Below are 23,353 nucleotides of genomic sequence, written 5' to 3' on the forward strand. Positions count from 1 at the left end.
ACTGCTTCACTGAAAGCCCTACAGTGGGAAGGCGTGGAATGAACCAAGGGGCAGTTTTTTGGCCTCCAGGAAGAAGAAAAGCTCCTCCTTGGGTTGAGGGAAGGAGCCCAGAGAGGGATCAGGAAGCAAGCAGCAGAAGTGAGAGAACAAGAGCAGGTTCTCTCACTCAGGTTCAAATCCCAAGGGCAGGGGCAGGGGCAGGGAAGAAAGAGACCCCTTTAGAAATCCCAGAGCAGGGAGGGCCAACACCTTGTTTAGTGCCAGGAACTTTGGGAAGAAATCATCTCACAGAGGTCAACACAGGGAGGTCTCAGGAGAGCATTCCTCCTGGTGGGCAGATCAGGCGGGGCCTGACATGGCTTCCTCCCACTGCCCAGTTTCCTTGGCCCGCCAGTAGATTATGGAGGACATTCTAAAATTTCTTGGGGACTTTCTAGAGGAACATGGAAGGCAGCTGAGATTTAAGATCAGCATGACTGCTGGGTGGCACACCTGTGGCACAGGAAAGGGAATCCTACAGCTGAGGCTGTGGCCAGGACAGGCCAAAGCAGAGGGTGGCTGGGGAACAGGTGGAGGAGGTGACTTGAGTGGTAGAGACTGTGAGAGGGGTCCGCCAGGCAGGGCTGATGGCTGAGCGGGTCTTGATACCCTGTAACTAAAGGTTAGCAAGAGTGAGATCCCTGTCCCATGCCAGGCCAACATATAGGCTCCAGAAACTTAGATCACCCCAGGAAACAAAAGCAAAAACTTTACACACTCTGAGTACAAACCTAGAAGAGTCTGAATTACTTCAAATGTCAAGCGTGTTTTTTTCTGTCAGCTGTGGAAATGGGGGCTCCTAATTAAGTTCAGTTACAGAAACCACCCCCGTGACCCAGTTGCTCCTTCCTGCACAAGGCACCTGATCATGCCTGCCTCAGAGCGGTGTCTGGCTCCACGTTACAAAGAAAAGTTAAGTCAAAACCAACCCGCCCTGCCAGTCTCCATCCCTACCTTCACCTCTACACACCCTACACTACATTAACATTTGCATTTTCTCTAGGTATGCTGTGTTCCTTCATACGGTCCCACCTTTGGACACACCTCCCAGCCTGCTGTGTATCTCCTACCACAGGCTTATCGTATTTTGGCACGTTATTTATGTCTGTCTCTGCTCTCTCTCAAGGGTAAGGGCTGTGTCTGATTCATATTTGTATCCTATTTTCCCTCAGACAATTCGTTGCTTGTGAATGCACTCAGGGGATTCATGGGTTAACCATGAACAGTCAAACCATGGACAGTCAAAACCATCCAGCGATGAAATGGGCTGCCTTGGGAGGCAGGGCGCTCCCCATCACGGGAGATACAGAAGCATCGGTTCTACCAGGAGCTGGCAATGATGCCAAGGAAAGAGTAGGAGCCTGGGTTAGTGACACTGAGGAGCCCGTCCTACCTTAAGAGTTTGAAGGTCCATGAGCACCAGGAAAAGGCTCTAGCAGCAGCAGGCTGACAGTGGAGAAGGGTGGGAGCAAGCTGGGCAGAGTTCCAGTGGTCCCCAGGAGTGGGGAAGATGGCTCTGATGGCAGGTGTCAACAATGGGGAAAGCTCTAGTATAATGTGAGGTACATTAGACTTCTTGAAATCCCTAAGCATATAGTAACTCACTGGAGAATCTGTACTTAATATACGTAGAAAGGTATGCATAGATGCACCTACAGTGCCTATAGACGAGATGCATGGTAGATAGTAAAATAGCAGACAACAAGCCAAGTCATTAAAATGTTTATCCATTCCTTTTTTTTTTGCCTCTGCATGTGGTACCTGGTGATATTACTCTCACCTAACAGGATGACACTAGAAATATGGCAGGACCTACTTTGGAGATAAGGAATTCAGATTGTTAACTAGCCAGTTATCTGTCATTTTCTGGAAGGAAATTTCTTGGGAGTATAAAATCATTCCAGTATGAAGACTTAATTATGAATGGGAAAAATGACTGCCCTTTAAGCAATAGGGTCCTGTGATTTTAGTCTGATGGGCCCTAAAATCAAAGCCTCAGACCTGAAGTGGAGTACTTCGGTGCTCAGGATATTTCCTGTAGAAATACCTAAATGGTATCTGTGCTATGACTGAGCCTTAGCACATGTCAACAGAGGCCTGTAGAAGCTGCTTGGGAGACACCTGAAGTTCCAACTTCCTCTATGTATATGCTGCAGATGTCCTGGGGCAGATGTCTCTTATTACACCTGATTACTGTGACGTGGCAGACAGGTGAACACAGGGGAATGCCTCACCTGCTTCCTTTATATGCTTGTAAACATCGTCAGAGCCAGCAGAAGAATACGGAATGTCATCATGAGCCACGAAATCGATCTGTTGAAGAAAGAGAAGAATGACGTCACCACTGGGATGGATGTGCAAGTCTGCAGATTTGAAGGGGACTGGTGATCCCAAAATGCCTTTTCGAAAGAAGGCAGTTGCGTGTTATATTTATAGTGTGGATCCGAATCCTTGGCTGAAAGGCATCTCCAACTGTCTCCATTTCCAGGAGAGAGTGGGAACTAGAAGAATAAATGTTTGGTTTTTCTCCTTTGCTGGTCCCTCTTTCTTCTCCTACCTCTGACAATAGGTTTTCTTGGCCTTCGGTCCTTTTGCCTCTAAACTTTCTCCTCGAGAGAACTCATTCATTCTTTGGATTTTAATCACTCCTGCTATGATGAGAAACCCAAATCTCCATTTCCTATTCTATTTATAGCAATATGCACTCACACTTAGGTTGTGGTTTTTTGTGTTTGTCTGTTTTGTTTTGTTTTGTCTGAGACAGGGTCTCACTCTGCCACCCTGGCTGGAGTGCAGTGGTGTGATCCTAGCTCACTGCAGCCTTGAACTCCAGGGCTCGAGCGATCCTCCTGCCTTAACCTCCCGAGTAAGTGACACTACAGGTGCATGCCCCCACGCCTGGCTAAACTTTTAAAAAAATTTTGTAGAGACAGGGTCTTTCTGTGTTGCACAAGCTGGTCTTGAACTCCTGGCCTCAAGCAATCCTCCCACCTCAGCCTCCCAAAGTGCTAGGATTACAGGTGCGAACCAGCACTCCCAGCCTAGGTTGTATTTTATACCGTGAAAATGAATTCGTCTCTTTTTTGATCCTCATAACCACCTTGTGAAGTGGGTATGAAATATATTAATACCTCAGTTGGGACATAAGGTGCTGAAGCTAGACAACTTGTTAGATTTGCCCAAAGTCACACAGCTTGCTAGTAGTTTGAAGATGGGTGTGGGCTGCTAGGGAACCCGGCCAGGCTTTCTGAACTCCCACTGCAGCCTTCTTCTCTTTCATCACTTCTTGCTATCACTTTAAAACCAACCTGTCCTGTTGACATTTGGAAGCTGAGAAATAAAAAGCTGTCCAAGAGAATATATAGGAAAAGTTATTTTGACTAGAATACATTTTAAATGTTCAAAATCAGGTTGCCTTGTATTCAAGGAAATAGGTCTTTAGTGTTTTAAAGTGCATGCAGTGTGTTTGTGTGTGTGTGTGTGTGTGTGTATGTGTGAGAGAGATTGTGAATGTATGTGTTGGTTTTATCTCCATGAAACATAATGACCACTAATAAATACATGGTCAGCTCACAAAATTACATTTAATATGTGCTTAGTATGAGACTTCTTACTAGACCATGTAACTTAAAACCCACTGATTTTTCTGAAAGCTTCTCTGTTAGTATAAATTATGTTAGAAGTTGTGAGGGTAAGGGAAGTGTAGGCCATTCATTATATCATCTCAGGTTGCAGAGGTAACATGTTAAATGTGTTTCCATTTGCCTTTAGTTGAGCACCTGCTTATCTTCCTGGGAGGCAATTAAATATTTGCCTGAGAATCGACATGGCTCAGAATCCTTGAGTCAATGGTGTGGATGTGCTCCTCCCTTAACTGATACAACTAATAACCGATGTGGTGTTTCTACTGAGAGGCCGGTGGCACCTCTGGACAGGTTGAACAGGTTGTAGGCACCAGGATATTGACACGACTATGCTAAGATGGTATTCTTATCTAGTTTTGAATCTCAGGCTTCCCTTTTTTTTTACATTTAAATAAACTTTCCAACCATTTGTAAAATGCAAAAAAAAAGTTAAAAAAAATCAACCTGTCCTGAATTTAATTCATCCTCCTGAAAACTGGAGCCCCCCCAACTAGGGCATCTTTGTTTTCTGAGTTTACCTAGACCCAAAAGCTTGGAATTGGCCTTCTTTCCCTACTTCTTTCACTCACATAGCACACAGGTCACAGGTTCCATTGGGAGTGTGTGAGAGTGTGTGTGTGCACACTTCTGCATGTGTGGACTTCCTCACTGTAGGTTCTCTCCTCTCCTAGCCATCCTGCTGTCGCATGGGGTATCCTCCTTAAATAGAGTTTTCTTCTGGTCATCCTTATGCTTGCTAATCTTCATCCACTTCCTAAGATATCAAGTAAACACTCCTTGCCTAGCTTTCAAAGCCCTTTACAATGGGGCTTCACTCTACCTTGAAAGAAAGGTAATTTAGAGTAGTGATTTAGTTTGCTTGGTTGTGATTCCCCGCCCCACTATTAATACTTGCTAGCTATGTAACTCATGAATTGGTGGTAAGGATTCAGCCAGGATTTCTCAACCTCAGTACTAGTGACATTTGGAACTGGACAATTCTTTAGTGTGGAGGGGCTGTCTATGCATTAGAGGATGCTCAGCAGCATCCCTGGCTTTTACCCACTAGATGCCAGTAGCACCCCTCTAGCTGTGACAAGCAAAAATGTCTCCAGACATTGCCAAATGTTCCTTGGGGGCAAACTCGCCCCCAGTTGAAAATCACTGGATTAAATGGTATAATTATGTAAAAGTGCTTAAAAATGATAACTAGTACACAGCAAGTACTCAATAAATGTTGATCATTATTATTATTAATTCTATTTGCAGTATTCAAACTTAGTTCTTCCTCTTCTTCAATGTATAACAACAACAACAACTTCTCAGGGTAGCCATGAGATTGAATTTAATTCAAATAATAAATAACAACGCCCTTAGCACAGTGCTGGGCACATGGTAAATACTCAGTGAATGGCAGCCATCATTATCACTATTAGTACCCACCATAATGCCCAGCACATGTTGAATATACAATAGATACTTAGTAAAAATGTGGTAGTGATTACTGGAAGTAAATCATATTGTAGTTTTTCCTTTTTCTTTCTTATTCTTGCTGGGAAATTGTCTCCTCTGCTATTACCCATGCACATTTATCAGTGTTCTCTATTCTCTTCTGCATCGTGAATTTAAAAATAGAAAAGAGAATTCTTAGAACAGCTTAATCTTATTTTTTTTGTACTGCTTATAAAAGAAAAGAATAGCTCCTAATGCGGGGATGGTAGGGAGATACAAAGCACATAATTTGATGCAGATCAAAAGAATTTCTCGTGTTTTCAACTAATAAAAATCTTATGTCAGTAGGAATCTCAGGGTCACAAAATCAGAGATATAAAGTTCTTTCCTTAAAGGCTAGCCCCTGACCTTCTGGATAAGATGTGTGTTCATTTGTTCCATGAAAAAAGATGCCTGTGATTCTATAAGCACCAATAATCATGGTGGTGATGGTGATGATAATAACATTTTCGCAGCTCTTGCTATGAGCCAGACAGTATTCCAAGTGCTTTACTTAGATTATCTCATTAGATCCTCAAAATGGCCCCACGAGGAAGCGACTAATATCATCCCATTTTACAGTTGAGATAAGTTGAGTCCAATGTGGTTAAATGTCTTACTCAAGGTCCTACGGTTAGGAAGAGAGAGAGGCAGGATTTGGACCTAGGTGATCTAGCTTGAGTGCCCACACTGGAGGAAATGAGGGGATCCCAGTCCCCAGGTTGGGTGGAAGAGAGGTGCTACAACAAGAGACACCACACAATGGTTCCTGAAGTTCCCTTTTATAGAAACCGGGAGAGTCTTTGGGCTTTCTGCAGTCTCAGCTGCAGAACCAGACTCCCTAATAATCCCACTACTTAGAGAACGTGGGAGAATGAGAAGTACCTTGTGTTTTTCCAGAAACTCTGGAGTTAGTGTCCATGGAGCATCTCTGATTACTTCATCCACGTAGCGACAGTGTCTGAGAGCCTCGTATCTCTCTGCTTCATTCATCACAGTGAAACCTTTGAATTTGTGGGTCAGATCATCACTGCAAACTGAGACAGGCAAATGCATTAAATGCTGTTAACTGGTCTAGGCCCTGTTCGCAGCCACCCTGGTGCAGACATGGCTTCTTCAGCGAGACAAAAGGAGCACAGCCTTGCTAGGTGCTTGGCGTAACCAAACTTAGTTTGTTACAGGAACAAAGGATAAGGAGAGTGAAGCAAGCTGAAATCCACTGGCAATTCAGAATTTCATTTCAGTGCTAATTACATCTGCATTCTCCACTGAGGCTTTTATTAAAATCATTCTCCACTCTACCTAATATGACTTTCATATCTTTTTATTTTCTTATCCCAGCTCTCAGTGAAAATTACTATTCAGAAATAAAATGACCAAATGAACAGAGAAGAGAGAGAGAAGGAGAGGAACCAAGAGGCCTGAAGGTTTGAACAATCAGTTCCAATTCTTTTGCTAGTTCATTGTACTTAACAACCCAAGTGTGACTCTCTCGCACACAAACACACGCGTGTGCACACACACACACACACACACACACACACGCTCTTCTGTTCCCTGGATTGAGGTCCAGTCACTGCACATCAGGTCACACAATTAAGAGGAGAAAGTCATAAAATAGAAGGTCTGATCTAGCAGAGCTCATCCTTCCGATTAATATATCTCTTATCCTTTCTAGATCTCAGGTTCCTGAACTCTCAAACGGGGATTCTAATATCCACTATCAGCCTTAGAAAGGATTTTTTGAGGATTTACATGAAAGAGTTTTAAAATAAACTGGACAATAAATATTATTCTCCATCCTATCTTTTGGTTGGCCGATGCAGCTCTCCTAAGGTTTCCTATATGTCAGAAAGAAATGTCATTGTGGGTACAGTCCCTATTTAATCAAGATCTTGGTGAGGTCTTGCTGCAGCCAGTCAGAACTACCCTGACTGCTCCTTGCAACGAGATTTTTTTTCTTTCTTTTTTCTTTTTTGATTTATTGTAATTGCTTTTTTAAAATTTCAGAATATTACAGGGGTACAAACGTTTTAGTTACATAAACTGCTTTTGTACCGTTTGAGTCAAAGTTGTGTGCCCACCTCCCAGATAGCGTGCATTGTACCCGTTAGGTGTGAATTTATCCATCCCCTCCTCCCCCCTCCCACTTGCTTGATTTCCAATGAATATTATTTCTATATGTGCACATAAGCGTTGATTGATTAGTTCCATGGAATACTACTTAGCCATAAAAAATGGTGAGCTAATACCTCCTATATTAACCTGGAAGGAACTGGAGACCATTCTTCTAAGTGAAGTATCACAAGAATGGACAAACAAACACCATATGTACTCACCATTAAATTGGAACTAATCAAGATATTTTTTCTTTAAGGTATTATTATGTACACACAATAAATTCACTAATTTTAAGTGTACAAGGCGTGGCTTTTAAATTTTAAAAAATTTTAATTGACACATAATAATTGTACATATTTATGGGGTACAGTGTGATGTTTTGATACATGTATACATTGTATAACAATCAAATCCGGGTATTTAGCAATCTATCACCTCAGACCTTTATCATTTCTTTGTAGTAAGAACATTTGAAATCCTCTCTTCTAGCTATTTTGAAACACACAATACAATATTGTTAACCATAGTCACCCTACTGTGCAATAAAACACCATAACCTATTCCTCCTATCTAACTGTAACCTTGTACCTGTTGACCAAACTCTTCTTGTCCCCTACTCCCTCCCCTCCCCAGTCCCTGGTAACCACTGTTCTACTCTACTTCTATGCAATCAGCTTCTTTAGATTCCATATGTGAGCGACATATATACACAATAGCATACTATTCAGCCATAAAAAAGAATGAAATCCTGTCATTTGCAGCAACATGGATGGACCTGAAGGATGTGTTAAGTGAAATAAGCCGGACACAGAAACACAAGTACCACACGATCTCACAAGATGTGTTTTAAAAATAAAAATATCATTTTCTTGGAACCAAATAATGGCCCACATCCAAAACCAAATGTGACCACAGAGTAAGCGCGGCCAATGACCACAATCAGCATCCTTGGAAAACCACCTATTCCAATCCCTTCACACACTCCGCCTTCAAACCATCGGCAAAACTGCAGTGCACCTGGAAGCCACATCCTTCTCACCACCTCCACTGCTCCCAGCCCGGCTCCTTCACCGTCCCTCCTGCAGTTACTGCAGTGGGCTCCTAACCCGTCTCCGGATTCCAGCCTTTCCCACTCACAACAGCCTGTTGTCATCAGCCAGAATGAGCCTGTTAAAACCTGTCAGACTGTGTCATTCCCAGACTCAAAATCCTTCCCATCTTCTTCAGAATAAAAGTCAAAGTCCTCCAGCAGGCCCCTTATAAGACTCACACCTCTGCCCACGCCTTGCCTCTCTCGCCCATCTCCTATTGTGTTCCATCCCCCAGCCTCCTTGTGGTTTCCAGAAGCCACCACAAACTCTCCTCCTCAAGGACTCACTCCCTCTCCTCTCTCAAGTCTCCCTCCCACCCTGTTCTGAATTGCAGTCCCCTCGGGCTTGACTTTCCATGGCACTGTTCTCATATAATTGTCTTATTTAATTTTATTGTTGGTGTTCCCCTGTAAGCTTCCTGAGGGCGGGGAGGGACTTTTGTTTCATTTTCTGATGAACAGTACCTGGCCCCTAATAGGCTCTTAACAAGAATTTGTTGAATGAATTGACGGAACCTAATACATGCTCAACAAATGTTTATTATTATTTACAATAGATGTATATTTATCTGCAAGTACATTTCAACAACATACATGCAAATAAGAGACTAATGAGTTTCAAGATAAATATGTATATGCCTATATATCTCTATACATACTTCCTGAGAGGTTTTCTATTACAGCAGTTCACGTTACCAAAACATCAACCACGTGGCTGCCTCGAAAACTGATGAGTATCAGAATCCCCCGAAGATCTTGTTAAATACATATAAAGAAGCCCAGCCCACTCCCTGAGATTTTGATTCAGTGGGTCTGTGGCGGGGCCCAGGCAGCTCTGTTTTTACAAGTTTCAGAGAGGATTCTGATGCATACAACATTTGAACACCCCTGAAACATACTATAAACAACCTGAGTAAAGAGCCCTGCCTGTCTTTGAATCACCCATCCTGCCCAGAGGTGGGGGGTGGAACAGGGAGTAATAACTATGTATTGATTTACTGACTGCATTGGCTTTTGGCCTCATAAATAGGAATTATTTATGGGCCATGCTATATGATTTAAAAACTGATCTAAGACTTTTAAAATGTTCTTTTAGGACTTTATTAAAATACTACCTCAAGAATCATATTGAGCAGAAATGGATTTCAGATCCATAATTTTTTATTTTAAACAGTACAAAACTAGACCGGGCCACATCCTCCCCTTTTTGAACCCGCACCTGAGCAATTTGGTGTAACTTCTGCATGACCAAGATAATGGCCTGCTGATAGAGCACAAAGAAAACAAACATCCTGTTTGTGCCAATACAGGGTCCTATTTTCATATCCCAGGAGTGACCTCAAGAAGCAGCTGAACATGCTGACCCGTTATTGTCTAAACATTAATTACACCCAAAGCAGCACTGTTGTTCTTGAGTCTTGGCAAATGCACTCTGACAACCAGATGGAGAACTCTGAGCGGTGGTATTCCATGGATGAATTCATTGAGCTATCTGGGAACTCAGGATGCAGCTAACCTATCCTGGCAGCTTACTGTGTTCAAAATCAAAAACTCCACAGGAGAGAAAATATAACATAGGGTTGAACGTGGGAGCCCAACAAACTTGGGTTCTAATCCAAGCTCTGCCACTTATTACTGGGAAAGTTACTCAAACTCTCTAACCCTCGCATGCCTGGTCTGTAAAACATGGTGTATTTTTGAGAATTAAATTTGATAATCCACATGAGCAGAAAGTAATACTCAAGAACATTAGCCACTTATTAATAGTAGTAGTAAAATAGGCTAATTTATGGAGTTATTCCTTTGGATTTTGTGCTCTTTTCCCTGCCCCCACTCCAAGCAGGTGTCCAGGCCTCTTGGTACAAACTCCCTTGCACAAGCTGTGAGCTCAAGTTGTTGGTAGACAGCCTGCCTTCCTGGCTGCTGTTTTCCTGAAGCCAGAGCAACTTGGGGGGGATTCTGTAAGAAAGAAGACAATGAGAGAGGATATTCCTCCAAATTGTGAGGAAAAGGTAAAATGTTTGTGGGTCCCACAAGCAGTGGGGGCCCATGGCAGAATCTCAAGAGGGATGAGAACATGAAGCCCGAGGCACGGGGGTCCACCTGGGCACAGACCACGGGCGCCTCACCTGCGGGAGGTGCAGTGGATCTGCTCCCTTCTAGTAATTATGTGGGCTCAGACAGCAAGGGCGGTGCAAAAATGGCACTGGGCTAAAGACTGGAGGCTTCTCTCCTGTTTCGGTAAACATTTTGGACACTTGTTTGACTCTAGGGAGGTAAAGAGAGCCCAATGAACTGAGATCGAATTTCCTACCAGTCAGGCAAAATGGAATCTTGGAGGAATATTTCATTTCAATTAAAATACAATAAAGCATAAACTCAAGTTTATGGAGTAATATTTATGTCTACTATAGTAGCAGCAGTGGTATGTCTACTGTTGTCACTTTTATTCCCCTCCTGGGAGGCAGAGGTGGGTAGTTGGTGACACTCATCCTTCAACAAAAAATTTAGGGAAAAAAACTCTCCAGCATAAATTTTAATTTTTTGGCCTGTTTTTAAATGGCACAAACTTGTACATTAAAATGGAAAAAAAAAGAGCTTTACAAGTGGATAGACATAATTCATTAACATAATACCAACAAGGTGAGCTCACATAGAAAAATTTTCAAATTATTACTGGCTACATGCTTAAAAATTAGAAATGCAGATAGTATAATCGCAGTCCAAATCCATGACAGTTGTGGTATCTGTTACTGCCTAAGTTTGAGAAGTGGACTGTAGTACGTCCATTTATCACAGTTGCTGGTCTTTTAATAAATTATTTCTGCAGGCCGGGCGCGGTGGCTCACGCCTGTAATCGTAGCACTCTGGGAGGCCGAGGCGGGAGGATCGTTCTGAGCTCAGGAGTTCAAGACCAGCCTGAGCAAGAGCGAGACCCCGTCTGTACCAAACAATGGAAAGAAATTAATTGGACAGCTAAAAATATATGTAGAAAAAATTAGCCGGGCATGGTGGCGCATGCCTGTGGTCCCAGCTACTCGGGAGGCTGAGACAGTGGGATTGCTTGAGCCTGGGAGTTTGAGGTTGCTGTGAGCTAGGCTGATGCCACGGCACTCGCCCCAGGCAAGAGAGTGAGACTCTGTCTCAAAAAAAAAAAAATTATTTCTGCAAAATACCAAGTATTTCTGCCAAATACCTGTCCATGTACTTGCTCCAACTAAAGTGGTTTCATGAGCGAAGCCCTCACTCCACCCAGAGAAATTTCTACAGCAAATCTACCTGCAGATGTAAGGGGACCACAATTAAGATGGCAGGCTCTTTCAACTCACTGTAAGCATTTTATTTGCTGACTACACACATATTAACAATATCAAGAGCCAGTCTTTCAACCAACAACACAAAACACCTATTCTTGAAGGGCTCTCTAACTTTCCTCAATATAGAATTGTCTGTCATTAGGTTGCTTTGTGATACCCCAGAAAGATAGTCTAAGACAAAGGTCTCCTCAAACTAGGGTACACATCCCCTTAGGAACACACAATGACTTTTTGAGAGGTATTCCAGCACAGGCAGTTTTAAAGGAATCAATGTCTAAATCCTCAACTTAATGGTACCCTTTCCTAAAATTAATGGGGCCAAGGAAAGAATCTGTGGCAAACCCCACCCTCACCCAACTTTACAAAAGAAAGACACCATCCAAACCTTATTATATGTTACATTGCAAGGAGTGGAAGAATGAAGGCTTCAGGCCAAAGCAAATGGAAACCTCATTTAATCACTATTCAAAGCACCGTGAACCTATGAAAGCTTCCTGTCTCTCTCTGTCTTACACACATTTCTGTTTTAGGTGAAGCCTGGTGTTAGAAACTAAAAATGGCAGAGTGGAGAATAATGCAAATTTTTGTCTAACAACTTTGCTTCCTCTTCTCCCAACTATTGTCAGAGAACACATGGATTTTGAGGGATAAGGCCCAGGAATTCAAAGCAAAAGGAGCATTGGAAAGAAATATTGAACGCTAAAAATGACTTTTTCATGTAGTTAAGGGTAAGCATTTTTCCAGCTATTCTTAACACTCACATTGAATCCTAAAAATGGCTTTTCTCTTGTAGTTAAGAGTAAGCATTTTTTTCCCCAGCTATTCATTTCAAAATCACTTCAATAAGCCAAAGCTATATAGGCTGGTATTGCTGCTTCTTAGAAATGTGACTGGAATAGTTTCTGGAATTATCAAATTTTTCAAGATTCATTGAAATAAATGCACAGGCAAAACATCTATATGATTTATTCAGAATTCATATTCATTATTTAAAAAGAAAGTTAACATCTATTTTATCAACTCATATCATAAAATGTTTATTCTATTTACAGATAATTCTTATCGTATTTCATTCTCTAAAATGCTTATTTTCTAACTCCTCATAACAAAAAATAAAATTATCTATTTCCAGACCAATTACTTTTTAGTAATATATGGCTCTATCTTTAAGTACATAGGAAAAGTTTAGACATGGTAGCTAATAAAGATAATAATTTTTATATTTGATACTATGTAATCATTCCCAAAAGGTTAATACTGGAATTTGATACACCCCTCCCAATATTTAGAGAAGGAATAACATGTCTTTTAAAAATAACACTCCTCTCTGTATAAATATCATATTTATATCTATAAATTACATTGCATTACTACAAATTAAATGCATTGATTTATTGTCTTGTTTATAACTTATTATATTAGATCGACATCATTTTAATCTTGACTGATTCTATTTTATACAATCCATTCTATAATTTACTTCTGAGTGCTTTTTATAAAGCTTCTTGAAATATGTTAATACACTTGAATTGAAAAAACATTTTCTTGGTTTCTTGGTTTTTAGTAGGTTTGACAATGAGGACTGGTTTTGCCAATTAGGTTAGATGGTGTTTCTGCAAATTTAGTAAGCTAAAACTGCAGCCCCAAGGTTTTATTTTTTAAAAAGTTTTAAGCAAATGATAAAATTATTGTACCAAAAATTATTAGATTGGCAATGGTGTAATGAAATTACCAATATTTCCATTTCCCCAACCCTTCTGACTATATCTGGCTGAATAAATTGATTTCGAGTAAAAGAGTAAGGGTTATAATTGAGTCATTTTGATAAGTCTTTTTTTTTTTTTTTTTTTGAGACAGAGTCTCACTGTGTTGCCCAGGCTAGAGTGCCGTGGCGTCAGCCTAGCTCACAGCAACCTCACACTCCTCGGCTCAAGCGATCCTTCTGCCTCAGCCTCCCGAGTGGCTGGGACTACAGGCATGCGCCACCATGCCCGGCTAATTTTTTCTATGTATTTTTAGTTGTCTGATTAATTTCTTTCTATTTTTAGTAGAGACGGGGTCTCGCTCTTGCTCAGGCTGGTTTCGAACTCCTGAGCTCAAACAATCCGCCCGCCTCGGCCTCCCAGAGAGCTAGGATTACAGGTGTGAGCCACCGCGCCCGGCCTTGATAAGTCTTGACATAGCCATTTGTTATAATTCCCAGAAAGGGGGGAAGCAAATGATTCTAAGAGCTTGGTAACAAATAGAGCAACAGGAACTCTTATTTATTGGTGGTGGGAATGCAAAATGGCACACCCACTTTGGGAGACAGTTTGGCAGTTGCTATTAAACTAAGCATACTCTTACCATATGATCCAGCAATCACACTTCTTGATATTTACCCAAATGAACTAAAAATTTATATCCCCACAAAAACCTACACATTGATGTTTAGAGCAGCTTTTTAAAAAATTTCAAAATATTAAGTGGGTACAAATGTTTGTGTTACATGAATATACTGTGTAATGCTTAAGGACAGGGATTTTAGTGTGTCTGTCACCAGAATAGTGTTCATTGTACCTGACAGGTAAGATTGTATCCCTCGCCCTCCTCTACCCTCCCCTCTTCTTGGTTTCCAATATTTTTTACATCTCTTTGTGCCCAAGTGTACACATTGTTTAGCTTCCACTTACTAGTGGAAACATATGGTGTTTGTTTTTCCATTCCTGAGATACTTCACTTAGGATTATCCAAGTTGCTGCAAAAGACATTATTTCCTTCCAAAAGACATTATTCCTTTTTATGGCTGAGTAGTACTCCATGGTATATATATGTCACATTTTCTTTATTCACTCATGAATTTATGGGCACTTAGGATGATTTCATATCTTTGCAATTGTGAATTGTGCTGCAGTAAACATTTGGGTACAGGTATCTTTTTGATAAAATGACTTCTTTTCCTTTGGGTAGATACCCAGTAGTGGGATTGCTGAATCAAATGGTAAGTTGACACTTATTAATATTTCTTTGAGGAATCTCCATACTGTTTTCCATAGAGGTTGTACTAGCTTGCAGTCCCACCAACAATATATAAGCGCTCCTTTCTCTCTGCATCCACACCAGCATCTATTGTTTTTGGACTTTTTAATAATGGCCATTCTGACAGGGGTAAGGTAGTATATCTCATTGTGGTTTTCATTTGCACTTCCCTGATGATTAGTGATGTTGAGCATTTATTCATATGTTTGTCTATCTTCTATTTGAAAAACTTCTGTTCATGTCTTTTGTCCCCTTTTTGAAGGGGTTGTTTGTTTTTTTTTTTTTTTCAACAAAAAACTGGTTTGTTTTGCTGATTTGAGTTCTTCGTAGATTCTGGATATTAGCCCTTTGTTGGATGTACAGTTTGCGAATATTTTCTCCCATTCTGTAGGTTATATATTTACTCTGTTGATTATTTCCTTTATTGTGCAGAAGACTTTTGACTTAATTAAGTCCAATTTATTTATTTTTATTGTTGCTGTATTTGCCTTTGGGGTCTCAGTCACAAATTCCTTGCCTAGGCATATGTCTAGAAAGGTTTTTCTTACATTTTCTTCTAGAATTTTTATGGTTTCATGCCTTACATTTAAGTCTTTTGTCCATCTTGAATTAATTTTTATATATGGTGAGAGATAGGGGTCCTGTTTCTTTCTTCTGCATGTGGCTATCCAGTTTTCCCAGAACCATTTATTGAATAGGGCTTCCTTTCCCCAGTGTATGTTGTTTGTCTGCTTTTGTTGAAGATCAGTTGGTTGTAGATAGATGGTTTTATTTCTGGGTTCTCTATTCTGTTTCTTTGGTCTATGTCTCTGTTTCTATACTAGCGCCATGCTTTTTGGTTCTATAGCCTTGTAGTATAATTTGAAGTCAGGTAATGTGATGCCTCCAGATTTGTTCTTTTTGCTTAAGATTGCTTTGGCTATTTGGGCTGTTTTTTGGTTCTAAATGAAGCATAGAATTATTTTTTCTAGATCTGTGAAATATGACATTGGTGTTTTGATGGGGATTGCACTGAATCTGTAAATCACTTTGGGCAGCATGGACATTTTGACAATGTTGATTCTACCAATCCATGAGCATGATACATTTTTCCATTTGTTTGTGTCATCTATGATTTCTTTTTATTTTATTTATTTTTTATTTTTTTATTTCAGAATATTACGGGGGTACAAACATTTAGGTTACATATGATGCCTTTGCACCACCTGAGTTAGTTCTCCTTGCAGAGATCTTTAACCCCCTTGGTTAAGTATATTCCTAGGTATTTTATTTTCTTTATAACTATTGTAAATGGTATTGAGTCCTTGATTTGACTCTTAATTTGACTGTTATTGGCATATAGAAATGCTACTGATTTGTGTACATTAATTTTGTAACCTGAGACTTTGCTGAATTTATTTATCAATTCTAGGAGTCTTTTGGTGGAGTCTTTTGGGTTTTCTAGATACAAGATCACATCATCAGCAAACAGGGATATTTGACCTTCTCTTTCCAGATTTGGATGCCCTTTATTTCTTTCTCTTGCCTGATTTCTCTGGCTAGAACTTCTAGTACTATGTTGAATAGAATTGGTGACCTAATGTCACATCTCAAGGAACTAGAAAAAGAATAACAAACCAAATCCAAAGCCAGCAGAAGAAAAGAAATAACACAGCTCAACGCAGAACTAAACAAAATAGAAACCAGAAAGACAATTCAAAGGATCAATGAAACAAAAAGTTGGTTCTTTGAAAAGATAAACAAAATTGATAGACCACTAGCCAGATTAACTAGAAATAGAAGAGAAAGGACTCAAATAAGCTCAATCAAAAATGAAAAAGGAGACATTACAACTGATACCACAAACATATAAAATATTATCCGTGAATACTACAAAAGCCTCTACACACAAAAACAAGTAAACCTAGAGGAAATGGATAAATTCCTGGAAACACACAACCTCCCAAGCTTGAATCAAGAAGAAATAGAAATCCTGAACAAATCAATAATGAGCAGTGAGATTGAAGCAGTAAAAAAAAAAAAAATCTCCCATCAAGAAAAGCCCCGGACCAGATGGATTCACAGCCAAATTCTACCAGACCTACAAAGAAGAACTGGTACCTATTCTACAAAAATTATTCTATAACATCGAGAAGGAGGAAATTCACCCTAACTCATTCTACAAAGCCAATATCACCTTGATACCAAAGCCAGGAAAGGACACAACAAAAATAGTAAACTATAGACCATATCCCTTATGAATACAGATGCAAAAATCTTCAACAAAATACTAGCAAACTGAATTTAACAGCACATCAAAAAGATAATTCACCATGATCAAGTGGCTTTCATCCCAGGGATGCAAGGATATACAAATCAATAAACATGATTCGTCACATAAACAGAAGCAAAAACAAAGACCATATGATCATCTCAATAGACACAGAAAGAGCATTTGATAAAATCCAGCACCCTTTCATGATAAAAACCCTCAACAAACTAGGCATAGAAGGAGCAGCTTTATTTATAATTGCCAAAATGTGGCAGCAACCAAGGTGTCCTTAAGTAGGTGAATGGATAAATCAACTGTGGTACATCCAGACATGGAATATTATTCAGCACTAAAAAGAAATGAGTCTGGGCATGGTGGCTGATGTCTATAATCCCAGCACCTTGGGAGGCCGAGGCAGGAGGATCACGTGAGCCCCAGAGTTTGAGGCTCCAGTGAGCTATGATTGGGCCACTGCACTCCACCCTGGATGACAGAGCGAGACCTGTCCCTAAATAAATAAGTAAATAACTAGGAAAAAAGAAATGAGCTATCAAACCATAAAAAGACACTGAAGAACCTTAACTGCATATTGTTAAGTGAAAGAAGCCAATCTGGAAAAGCTATATACTGTATGATTCTAATTATGTGAAATTATATTCTCAAAAAGGTAAAACTATGGATAAAATAAAAAGATCAGTGCTTGTCAGAGGTTGGGGCAGGGAGGGATGAACAGGTAGCACATAAAGGATTTTTAGGGCAATAAAAATACTCCATATGATACTATTAATATAATGGTGGATACATGTCATTATACATTTTACATTCTAACATTGTCCAAACACATAGAATGTGTAACACTAAGAGTAAACCTTAGTCCATAAACTATGGACTTTGGGTGATTATGATGTGTCAATATAGGTTCATCAGTTGTAACGAATGCATCGGTCTGGGGCAGGATGTTGATAGGGAGGGAGGTTGCGTGTGTGTGGGAAAAGGGATATATAGGAAGTCTCTGCACTTTCCACTCAATTTTGTTATGAAACTAAAACTGCCCAAAAAATAAAGTATTATTTTTTTAAAAGATTAATATTTACAATATTCCAGAAATTACATCTTTTATAACTACTTAAAGTTAGGATAAAAATTTTAGATGTCAACTTTAAAATGTACAAGAATGTATATAGTTTTTTCAGAATTCTTTTAGGGATTGTGGGGAACAAAGTTTGAAGACTCCTAGTCTAAAACAATGGTTTTTGACAAGGGCGTCATCATTTCCTAGGAAGCATTTTGGAAATTTGTGGGGCCTCTTTAGCTGTCGTAATGACTGGAGGAAGCTAATGGCATCTAGCTGGCAGGGGCCAATGATGCTAAACATCTTGCAATCATGGGGCAGCTCCACATGAGAATTTTCCTGCATCCCATAAGATTTCTGAATGTCCTTGCATAATTATTTTAAATCATTCGAGTCTATAATCTGCCTTTGTTTTGCCTATAATCACAAAGTATTTCTGGAATAGTTTTGATAGATGCTGAATTATAGAGGAAGGCAATTACTATGTATATCAAAGGAAGGTTGCACTTTGTTTTGTTGACAATTTTACCAAAAGGTGTTCACCATTTGGGAAATCACATCCTGACAGCAATGCCACTCATGGGATTTGAGCTCCAGCACCATGCCTCTGTAGCAGTCTGCCTACACACAGGAAGTTGGAATCTCTGTTTAACAGACTCAGGATCAAATATTAAATGAATGGAAACAAATGAAATACAGGATCCCACTGAATTTTATCAATAGAATAGTTAAAAGATATTTCATAGTGTTACCACCCAATTATTTTAAATAGGATAATAAGAATGATAAGAATGTGGAGAAAAGAACATATTGAAATTATTTATTATTGTTTGTGTTGCCCAGGGTTGGTGTTTGTTCGTTTGTTTGTTTGAAAGACAGGGTTTCACTGTTGCCCAGGCTGTAGCACAGTGGCTATTCACAGGTGCAATCATCATACACTACAGCCTCGAACTCCTGGGCTCAAGCAATTCTCCTGCATCAGCCTCTCAGATAGCTGGGACTACAGGTGCATGCCACCATGCCTGGCTAATTTTTTTATTTTTTCTATAGATGAGGTCCTTCTATGTTGGCCAGGCTGGTCTTGAGCTCCTAGCCTCAAGCGATCCTCCCGCCTCAGCCTCCTGAGCAGCTGGGACTACAGGCATGCGCCACCATGCCCAGCCTTCACTCTTACCTTGTCATTGTCCCCAAAAGTCTCCACACCATTTCTTTATAGCTTCATGTAGTATTGTTTCATTTTTCCATTTATACTCCAGTCCCTGTCACTTACCAAAGGATATGGTCTCCATGGTCATCCCGGTAGTTTAACATACCCTTGACTTCCACAGAGAACATACGTAATAGCCATTGAGGGGGTATCTGAATTTCTAATCTGAAATTTCTGTAAACCTGCTATAGAGGACATCATTCACCGGATTACTCAGTGCCCCCTATGCAGCGACTCTCTGAAGCACTTATCTAAGATCTTAGGGCAGGACAAGCTGGTTCTTCCTGATGGAGCAGCATCAGTTCCCAGAGTTTCAGAGTTATAAAATGACTGTGTGGCCCTCTTTGCACGGCTGCTATGAAGTTCGGGATTTCTTGTCAGAATTTTTCTCCTTCTCTTCTGCTTTAATTCTTGGCTCCAAACTCCTGCCCATATTAATTTTTCTGAGTATTAAATCATCTGCGCCTCCATGAAAAGCCTCCTTAAGATACAGAAATCAAAAAAGTAACATATCACAGTAGCCGCCATGTCTTCTCTACTTGCCCCACTTTATGATCTTGGCTGATGAGAAGAACGCTGTACAGGGAGGGTTCAATGATCTGGCTTTTGTGTCCCCTTCATTCAGCTCTCTGCACAAATGTCACCTCCTCAGAGGGGCCTTCCCTGACCTTCCTACCTAAAATACCCTTCCTTCCTCCATCCAGCCACTCTTTCCCCTTATCCTATTTTATATTTCTTCACAGGATCACTACTACATATTGACTTGTTTAGTGGGTGGTCCGCCTCTTCCTCAGACTCTAAGTCTTCTGAGGACATAGACAGTCTGTTTTGTTCATGGCTGCATCCCCAGTGGACAAAAGAATGCCTGGCATGTAGCAAGTTCAATAAATAGTCATTAAATGAAGGAGTCATTCAGTGAATCAGTGAAATCGTTGTTGCCTAATGACCTAGAGAGTTGCTGATACTAATTTACTGCCTTCTCCAATTTACAAGAATGTACAGAAAGCTGCACATTTCCTTTGATCTTACTTTCGATGTGATAACCCAGAGCCATGGCTAGTGTTCTTGTTAACTGTGACCCACACCTAACCACCTCCAAACTCAGGTATCCAAGATGACCAAAGCCCAAATGCTGCAGAGATCTCCCAGGGCCTCAGTAGCCTAGGACCAGGATCCAGGTGGTAATGCCCACTCAGGAAATGGTTTTCCACTCAGGATAAAGGGAAGTGAGCAAGGGTCAGGTCCCCTGCCTGCTTTGGGTTCCCTCTGCATGACTTGCCCAGTAACTGTTGCCTTTCACCATCTCTTCCTTCTGGAAAGAACTCCATTCAATAGCCATGTGGCCACCACCTTTGGCAAAATTTCCAGAAGCGTTCCTCTTAAACATGCAGAAAGTAGTTTTAAAATTGCAGAAGATAACAAAATACTTTAAATAACAGATATACAGTCTCTTGCCAGCATCTTTTTTTCTCACAGTGGAGGTCTAAGGCTTATATAGCACCTAGTTCATATGCCACAAAAACTCATCACGGTGAATGGATATGCTGCTTTCAGAAGCTGTGGGAGTTGAGATGCTGGTCTCCCTAGTCAGGCACTATCCCTTTCAACCAAATTGAAATACGTAGGCCTTCTGGAGCAGGAAAATTTCAATTCACATCTAACCACCCTTCTCTTTCCATAAGCTTAAAAAGTAAGTCGGTCTCTTCATTGTGAACCAAGATTTTCTAGATATATAAATCTTCATTTCTTTAACACATTGCACATAAATTCAACTAATTAGGGCTGTTGTAAGCCACTAGTGTTAGCACAACATCATCTTAAGTTCTGTGGGTCACACAAAGGAAATAGATAATGACCTGCTTGCTCTTAATCGTCCTAAGCCCCCTCAGTTCTTCAAGATTTGAAACCAGAATAATATTGCTTCTCCTAACCCTCTGGAAAATTTTAGAAACATAAACTAGATCATACTTCAAACACTAGGAGGAAGGCATTAATAGAAAACGTGAAACAGTTACCTTTGGTGGTAATATCAGTCCGTCTCTCTCTGAGGATCAGGGGTATACAATCCCATGATGTGATTTCCCCTATATTTTTTTTAAACATCATTTTAAATTTCAGGCATTGAACAAATGAGCCAGTATGGGCTGAATTAGAAGCATTAACAATGTCAGATTTTACTGATGGAACTCTGAAAGGGGTCCTTGTCAGGAAGCATATTATAAAGGAGTTTTCTGGACAAAGAGAAAATACACTTCTTACCTCCTACCAACAAGTAGCTGTTGGGAAACAGTGTTTTTGCTTGCATAAGTGCCCTCGCGTGACCTGAGTGGAAGAGGTCAAATATTCCATCTGCATACACTCGGACAGGCCTGTCAACTGTGGAAGAAAGAAAACACTGTTAACAGAGCTGCAGAATGAGGAATCCCAGTTATCTCTCAACAGTACGGTGCTGTAAGAAAGTTCACCTGGATAAGACATAATCTCTATGTACCATCAGTTTCATATTTGTGCATGAAATTGATTTTAAAGAGAGGTTCCTCTGAAGACATCGAAGCAGAGCAAAATCATAACAAAATTAAGGTCAAACCAGAACACACCTTGTTAGCCAATAGGAAAGACAAGCACAGCACTGGGAAGTTCTTTTGACCCAGAGGGGGCTCTAGATGTCTGAGCTAGCAGAGTCAGCCCAGCAGGAGCATCAAGGCAGGAGTAACTGAGGAGCTCAGTGGAAAGGGAAAATGACTTCATCCTTGAGTCCGGAAGTCCTGAATGAAGACCCTGGGCCCTATTTCAAAGGCACTGATGTGCTGAAGTCTGCTGATATTGTTCAAAGAGATAGTTGTGCACCTTTCTTCCCAACTCCAAGTCATGTTGGTAGCCTGAAGTCAGCCATGATAGGAGTTTACATCATAGAAATTGGCAAATGCTACGAATACTGGCTTATTTCCCACTAGAGGGCCAGTTGTTGAACATGTATCAGCATACAGGTGTACAAGGTCACTCCCTAAGAGATCAGGGACGACCTGCCCCAGAGGGAGTAGAGTCAGGGTATAAATGTTGCATGTAGGGGTGGTGCTCAGGGATGGAAATGAGCAACCAACACCATAGTCCTTCCTAGGGAGAAAGGTCAAAAGTGAAGAGGCCACAACAGACACTCTGGCAATGATATCCAATGCTCTGGGAAGAGCTGTTCCATGAGGATGACAGACACACTTCACCATAGCCCCCACTGGGAACCCAGAGACTGCATTAGAAACTGCAGGATGATACTACTGCTGAGCCAGGCCAAAGACCCCATCCCCTTCTAGGTAGAGGGGGAGATTGGGGAGTAGGGTTCTCTCAATTTGATGGATGAAGCAAGTCACAAAATTATTCTTTTTAACTGGTTGAAGGAAGGAGTTTGCAGCTCTAATATACCCCTATCCTGATAGTCTGGAAGATGCCTGTTATGTTTGTTGAAAATTCTATATATTTTGCCAACTTTTATATTCTTTGAGACTCTCAACAAAGGAACTCAAAAGTGAAAATCCAAGAAGAGGATCCCAAAATGGCTGACAGGAGAAAGAAGTAATCAAAGTGCTCTTATCTTAATCACCCCATCACCTCTTCTCTATAGTTACAAAGAATATAGAGGCATTTTATTCTTGCACTGAGAAGAAGGAGAGAGACATATATGTGGCCACAATAGTGTTCTTAAGAAAGGAATATGGCCGGGCGCGGTGGCTCACGCCTGTAATCCTAGCTCTCTGGGAGGCCGAGGCGGGTGGATTGTTTGAGCTCAGGAGTTCGAAACCAGCCTGAGACCCCGTCTCTACTAAAAAATAGAAAGAAATTAATTGGACAACTAAAAATATATAGAAAAAATTAGCTGGGCATGGTGGCGCATGCCTGTAGTCCCAGCTACTCGGGAGGCTGAGGCAGGAGGATCGCTTGAGCCCAGGAGTTTGAGGTTGCTGTGAGCTAGGCTGATGCCACGGCACTCACTCTAGCCTGGGCAAAAGAGTGAGACTCTGTCTCAAAAAAAGAAAAAAAAAAAAAGAAAGGAATATGAGGACTACCAGTTAAATATGGTGAACTGAACATACACATTTATCTCCACTTTCTCCCAAAACACTACAAAAAAT

General features: G+C 40.7%; 1 protein-coding gene across 1 annotated transcript in view; it reads right to left on the minus strand.

The window, feature by feature from the left end:
* Positions 1-23,353, minus strand: part of PCYT1B (phosphate cytidylyltransferase 1, choline, beta) — a 75,698-nt gene that overhangs the window by 19,256 nt on the left and 33,089 nt on the right. The window contains exons 3-5 of the mRNA XM_012656348.1: positions 21,489-21,605; positions 6,039-6,190; positions 2,274-2,352 (exon numbers count right to left, since the gene is read on the minus strand). Of these exons, the coding sequence (XP_012511802.1) occupies positions 2,274-2,352; positions 6,039-6,190; positions 21,489-21,605 (348 nt within the window). The remainder of the gene's footprint in view (positions 1-2,273; positions 2,353-6,038; positions 6,191-21,488; positions 21,606-23,353) is intronic.

The sequence above is a fragment of the Propithecus coquereli genome, unplaced genomic scaffold (assembly GCF_000956105.1).
Source record: "Propithecus coquereli isolate 6110/MARCELLA unplaced genomic scaffold, Pcoq_1.0 Scaffold50, whole genome shotgun sequence".
NCBI classification, from domain to species: domain Eukaryota; kingdom Metazoa; phylum Chordata; class Mammalia; order Primates; family Indriidae; genus Propithecus; species Propithecus coquereli.